This window comes from Podarcis cretensis (genome assembly GCF_951804945.1).
Source record: "Podarcis cretensis genome assembly, chromosome: 13".
Lineage (NCBI taxonomy): Eukaryota > Metazoa > Chordata > Lepidosauria > Squamata > Lacertidae > Podarcis > Podarcis cretensis.
This window is the reverse complement of record NC_137182.1, coordinates 5,057,708-5,064,887: the sequence shown is the minus strand read 5'-3', so window position 1 is coordinate 5,064,887 and position 7,180 is coordinate 5,057,708. Positions and strand designations below refer to the sequence as shown.

Below are 7,180 nucleotides of genomic sequence, written 5' to 3'. Positions count from 1 at the left end.
TACCCTCAACCACCAACATTTCCAGGTCCCTCCACCAACCATTTACTTACAATCTCTGAAGACAGACCCCAAGCAGAGGACACCAAGGAAGAAATGAAGGGGTGGGGGAGAAAAGAGAAAGAAGCAAGAAGGAAGGGAAGGGGATAAAAAGAGAAAGGAAAAGGAAGCAGTAACGAAAAATTGAGCCAACAGCAAGACAGACCGTCGGCCATTTCCTCCTCTGGAAGTTCCATAATGGGAATTTCCCAGAGGATAAGACATGCACTGACCTAGTGATGTCACTGCGCATGTGTTATGTCATATCATATCGACTTTCTGCTGCCTTTGCTATGGAGATCCCCAATAGCCTTTCTTTCTCCATCTACTGTTTCATAGCTGTCAATTTACAGATTTGAAAATAAGGGATCATCAGCCAAAATAAGGGATTTTCAGAGCACAGGTATGTTCAACTTCTGAGCCCCTCCGAGCCAAAGGCAGAAAGCCCAGTCAGCAGCCAAACGAAGCCTCAAGCAGTGGTTCCCACAGCGCAGCAACCCAGCAAAGGGGATGCAGCAAGGAAAACCACCGTCACCTCTCCGCTGGGAAGCGCTGAGCAAAGGCGAGTCCCCAGGGAATGCAGCTGATTTGATCGGCACAAGGCATGCAAACTCCACCCCCCAGTCGTTCTTAGACTCCTTATTGGGTGAGCAACGCAGCTAAGCAACACAGTTAGAGCCTCCCTCCTCCCTGGTCAGCAGGGAGGGAGGGAGAGAAGCTGCTTCCTTTGAAACCCAGGAAATTTAAGGGACATCATCAATAAGGGACAGCAGCGAGACACGGCGCTGGGATAAGGGACTTTCCTGCCAAATAAGGGACGGTTGACAGCTATGCTGTTTAAGATCAGAGTGGCAACGTAAAGTCTCTTCTACAGCTGGTCTGCTGCATTTTTATTTATCACTTTTTTGGGAATGAGAACGAAAGCTTTCCAAAGTGTGGAACTGTGTAGATGTTTCTGGAAATCCTGGGTTGCTGTATACATTTATACATGCTGCTGTCCGTGGAGCAGAGCGCGTGGAAGTAAGATTTGCTTTGCTCTGTGTGTGCTGTCTCTTGCATGTGTTTGGGACATACGTCTTGACATAGGGTATAAGCAGTAAGTTGAAATATGATGTAATGATAAATTTAAGCAGTAAAAATAAAATACTAGCAATGATGTAATATGAAAGCTGCACACTTACATTTACCTTGTCTCATATTACATTATTGCTAGTATTTTATATTTTTTCTTGCTGCATTATGTGAAGTAAGTAACTTTCATTCTAGTGGTGTCACGAAGTATAAAAATAACTCATAGACTGAGAGGTACATGACTAAATTGCCAAAAGTCACCAGGGGTTTTCTTTACAACCAAAAGGGAAAATGTTACTGTGAGAAATTTGCCATTAATGATGGGTGCAAAAAATGGCAAGAGGAAAGTGGACCACAAATCTTGTACCCATGATATCCACCGTGCTGCTTGTGAAGAATCAAAATGGCAAAATGCAACTGACACTGACACTGACTAAGCAAATTTTCGTTTTGAAGACACTGGCAATATACCAACAACTGTTGTGGAAATGGCCCATTTTAGGCAAAAAACAACTTGCTAGAGGCTTTCTGAAAGCTACTATGAAATGACAACAAAATGTGCAGCCAAAATTGTTATTTGCTGTGCTACACTCCCTCTTTCCACAAAATTTACTGTAAACCTTTATTTTTGGGAAAGGATCTTTAATTACCAGGAAAAAGCACTCAAGAATCAAAGGCAAACATTAAAACACGTAAAGTTTAAGAAACATGGTCTGCACTGTTGATATTATGTTGGATGCTTCAGCATGAAAAGAAGAAAACTATTGGAGACAGGTCCTTAAACGTATTGCCAGTGTGACCCTGACCTTTGCCACGCAGGACAGAGCATTTAGAGGCCATGCAGAAACTGCTTCAGTTGAGGGAGGGAACATGGACATTTTTAAATCAGTCACTCAATTGCTCTCAAAACCTCTGATTGAGGATGTTTATTGCAAACCAGGAGGAACAGTCAAGTACTTGCATCATGGTGCTGAGCCAAAGGTGGACTGTTCCGGAAGCTTTGCTAATGCCATCTTGGTAGTCAAGATAACCTCACAATTAATTAAGTATTGCACTTGGGCAAAAAAAATGAGAGGCACAAATACAAGATGGGTGACACCTGGCTTGAGAGGAGTACATGTGAAAAGGATCCAGGAGTCTTGGTTGACCACAAACTTGACATGAGCCAACAGTGTGACGCGGCAGCTAAAAAAGCCAATGCAATTCTGGGCTGCATCAATAGGAGTATTGCATCTAGATCAAGGGAAGTAATAGTGCCACTGTATTCTGCTCTGGTCAGACCTCACCTGGAGTACTGTGTCCAGTTTTGGGCACCACAGTTCAAGAAGGACACTGACAAACTGGAACGTGTCCAGAGGAGGGCAACCAAAATGGTCAAAGGCCTGGAAACGATGCCTTATGAAGAACGGCTAAGGGAGCTGGGCATGTTTAGCCTGGAGAAGAGGAGGTTAAGGGGTGATATGATAGCCATGTTCAAATATATAAAAGGATGTCACATAGAGGAGGGAGAAAGGTTGTTTACTGCTGCTCCAGAGAAGCGGACACGGAGCAATGGTTCCAAACTACAAGGAAAAAGATTCCACCTAAACATTAGGAAGAACTTCCTGACAGTAAGAGCTGTTTGACAGTGGAATTTGCTGCCAAGGAGTGTGGTGGAGTCTCCTTCTTTGGAGGTCTTTAAGCAGAGGCTTGACAACCATATGTCAGGAGTGCTCTGATGGTGTTTCCTGCTTGGCAGGGGGTTGGACTCGATGGCCCTTGTGGTCTCTTCCAACTCTATGATTCTATGATTCTATAATTATAGAATCATAGAAGGGACCCTAAGGGTCATCTAGTCCAACCCTGTGCAACGCAGGCATTTCATTTAAAGCATCCATGACAAAGATGGCCATCCATCCTCTGCTTAAAAACCTCCAAAGAAGGAGAGTCCACAAGCTTCCAACTACACAACCCTCAGGATCCCTCCAATCAAGATTGGAGATTGAGTATAGTTTTAAAGGGATATAAAGGTGGTATCACAAGCAAGTATTTTGTCACACTTGTTTATTTTATTCTGCTGGCACCGCTGATCAAAATGGTTCTTGCATCATGGTACAAAATGGTTAAACCTTTTTACCCGGTGTGACAGTGAGAGGAACTGGCACACCACAATCAACGCTGCTTCTTTCGTAGCACCTTTAATTCTCTAAAAAAGAAAGTATTATTATACCTTGCCAGCCTCATTTGTACAAAACTGAGATAAGTATGACACATAAAACTTGTGTTTCTTTTATTTGTGGCACTAAATTCAATTAGTATTTTAAGTTATATAATATGTAGCCACAGGATTGCAGATGGCTAGCAGTACACTTTGAAAGGTTAGCAACATTACACAGTGCCTTTAAAAATCATTTTGGACTACGTCCAGTGCTGTAATTATTATTAAACCAAAAACATGTATTAAGGTGCATTTTAAAAACTCTTACAACATACAATAAATGTGTAAAACCCAGACAATTATAATTTTTTATGCTAATTTTCTTATAAGAAAATATTTTCAAAATATGTACATCATCTATGAAAGTAGCTTAATTTGTTTAAAAACATGCCATTTAAAAATTTTCGGGGCTTAACTGATGAGAAATCAGGCTTGATATGTGAGATGAGCATAAGCCCACTGAAGAGGCTGGAATCCTGACCCACTAGCAGCAGTTTTGGAAACAAATTATAGCCAGTAGTTCCCAGGAAGCAGTATTAATAGCACTTTTAATTGCACTTTGACGTGGGGCACATCTACTGGATCTGTGCAAAATAAGAATAATAATAAAGTAATGATAATCTTGTACGGCTCCCTTAGGGTGAAGGGTGGGTGGGATACACAACAAAATACAATATTAATAACAGTTCAAAACAACTACAAAGATAAGGTGGGTCTTAAAAATATACACATCAAGTGTCAAATGCCAGGATAGAGCGCTGTTGCCTTCCACATTTGCCAGTAGCTGTGCAGAGAACGTGCCAGGCACAGCTCTGTGGGGAGTTCCCCTACTAAGGCAGCCCCACATGCCCTCTGCTGGGCTGCTACCTCTTCTTGGGGCTCAGCATATCTGCAGATGTTAGTACAGTGGTACCTCGGGTTACATACGCTTCAGGTTACAGACTCCGCTAACCCAGAAATAGTACCTCGGTTTAAGAACTTTGCTTCAGGATGAGAACAGAAATTGCGCGGTGGCAGCGATTTAGCATTAGCTAAAGTGGTGCTTCAGGTTAAGAACAGTTTCAGGTTAAGAACAGACCTCTGGAACGAATTAAGTACGTAACCAGAGGTACCACTGTATTATGTACTTTAGGTAAAGGTAAAGGTACCCCTGACTGTTAGGTCCAGTCGTGGACGACTCTGGGGTTGCGGCGCTCATCTCGCTTTACTGGCCGAGGGAGCCGTCGCTTGTCCACAGACAGTTTTTCCGAATCATGTGGCCAGCATGACTAAGCTGCTTCAGGTGAGCCAGCAGTGCATGGAAACACCGTTTACCTTCCCGCCGGAGCGGTACCTATTTATCTACTTGCACTTTGACATGCTTTCGAACTGCTAGGTTGGCAGGAGTGGGAACCGAGCAACGGGAGCTCAGCCCGTCACGGGGATTCAAACCGCCAACCTTCTGATCAGCAAGTTCTGATCAGCAAGTGGTTTAGACCACAGCGCCACCCGCGTCCCTTAATGTACTTTATATCCCCTTAAATAGCCTGTCAAATGGATCCCTAGTGATCTCTGAATCTCTAGTGATAACTAGCTTGGTCAAAACGTTGTGGATAATCAATCTTGCTTGATTGTAAGAAGCAGTGACTTCAGCATGTGGTAATTTGAACCACTGAGTTTCTGTCATAATCCCTCCATCCCATTTTAACAGATCTATAGTCTGTATACTCTGAGGTTTTAAACTGCTTTTGTTTTAAAAAAAGAAATTAACTAAATGGTCCAGAACAGCTACGTATTTTTAACTGTGAACAAGCAAAAATATGTTGGTGCTGAGTACACACAGCACAAAGTGTTCGCCAGCTAATTAACCTGCCATTGAGAATAGTTTTATTGGCACGGTTTGACTATTTGGGGGCAAGGGACCCACAAATCCTTGGCACAGAAGCTGTGTAGCAACCTGTGAACCAAATAAAAAATAGAGAGAAAGACAGAAAATGCAGCTTATTTTTGGCCTGTAAACTTCTTGGAATCCTTTTGCCATGGGTGTCCATTCAAACCAGTAAGAAACGCATGAGAAATTGCATACGAAACGGATGACTGGAGCATTTAGTATTCAAACAAGCAGAGGGACCTGAAATAAAATAAATATATATTATAATTTATATTTTCAGTCTCAAAAATGACATTATGATGTTAACCTATCTTTGTATGTCTAGTTGTCAGACTGTGTTTCTTGGCCAGGGAGGGCGGGATACAAATAAATTATTATTATTATTATTATTATTATTATTATTATTATTATTATTATTTACACCCTCATTATATTTATTAAAAATTGCATACACCCTAATTTGAAGCAAGTTTAAATGTGGCCTCAATTTCACACACAAATTGTTATCTTTCACATTTGATCGCATTTTTCCTTGCTAAAATATTGAACAGAAGCGCAACAAATGTACTTAATTAGGAAATCTGATTTAAAATTATTTCTCTCTCTCTTCAGTAACTCCATCTCCTTCCACGCTCATTTCTATTGTTCAGTATGGACTCTTTTACCATCTGGCAACTAAACATGAAGGATTTTAAATATTGCAGTAAATAAATAAGGGTGGTATTCATTCAAGTTCTACTCAGAATAGACCTATTGAAATTAATGAACCTAACTTAGCCATGTTCATTAACTTCAATGGGTCTACTCAGAAATAAACTTAGTTGAATACCATCCTATATACAATCAAACTTTCCATGGGTAAGGAGCACCTTTATAGAAGAACAGAGCAGGAAGTGAATTTTTAGTTTAGTTTATTATGTTTATCTATCTCTTCATACACCCAGAAGTGTACTGAAGTGATGTATAATAATAAAATATGAAATATATAAACAATTTCATTGATCATTGCAAATACCGTTTTCCCCCTGTCGTCCATTCCACACCTTTTATTGAATTCTGTGGTCTCCAATACAGGGCACCATATTTGACCTTAACAGATGAGGGAAAACATACAAAGGGGCCCATGCTGAACAAGAAACCAACCTCACCAGTAACAGCATTATCTCCCCATGACCTGTGACGTCATGGTTTGTACAGCATTGTTGTTTACAGAAATGCAATAGGCTTTGAAAGCTACAGATTTCTTCTCCAATGACTAATGATTTTCTGTGGTTTGTACTGTCTCACGAAATGACTTGAAAGCTGTAACATTTTGTTTATAACTTTTGTGGGTTTGTTTTCCTGTAGAGGGCAAGCAGATAAGTTTACGTATTTGCATGCTTGTGGTAAGATCTGAGGTGGGGAAATTCCATATGCATTTGCAAATGCACCCGTGATCACTTTCTGGGGCGGTGACCCTGGCCTTAATCGGGAGTGGCTCCTGGGGCCTGGTGTGAGCCAACTGAGACCAGTGACTATACTTCTATGGAATAACAATGCCGTGTAAATGGCCAATTACCAAGAAAATTCAACATGAACATATTAAGCTCTGAAATAGGAAGCTTTCCCCAAAACGAGGAGATTGGGGAAAAGGAAGCTGAAAGGCAAAGTCAAAAGGGTCAAATCACTCTAAAAATCACTGGGAATAGCATCTGGTGCACAGCTGCACGGGAGGCACCAGTGTTTAAGTTGGCCCTAAGATTTGGACCACAAAGGGGAGTCTTCCTGTGACAGAAGGAGAACAGAAGGCCCAAAGTCTTACCAGTTATGGTATGCAATTTGTAAGAGTTGCTCCTAATCGATATGAGAATACTGTCTGTATGAAAGCCTAATTTTATTGTCCCATAAGACTGAACACAGGATGCTCCAGATTTTCTGAGGAGCCACACTAAGTTGCATGACAAACACTCACAGAAATCACGTAATAGGTCATTTAGCCTGCTTTATGACTATCTTCATTTCACAGA

General features: G+C 41.3%; 1 protein-coding gene across 10 annotated transcripts in view; it reads right to left on the bottom strand.

Moving 5' to 3' along the window:
* Positions 1–3,359: 3,359 nt before the first annotated feature.
* The window catches only part of COBL (cordon-bleu WH2 repeat protein), a 106,138-nt gene continuing 102,317 nt past the window's right edge, over positions 3,360–7,180 (bottom strand). For all 10 annotated transcript variants that reach the window (XM_079949266.1, XM_079949268.1, XM_079949267.1 and 7 more), the window contains one exon: positions 3,360–5,414. In XM_079949266.1, the coding sequence (XP_079805392.1) occupies positions 5,397–5,414 (18 nt within the window). In that variant the 3' untranslated portion in view covers positions 3,360–5,396. The remainder of the gene's footprint in view (positions 5,415–7,180) is intronic.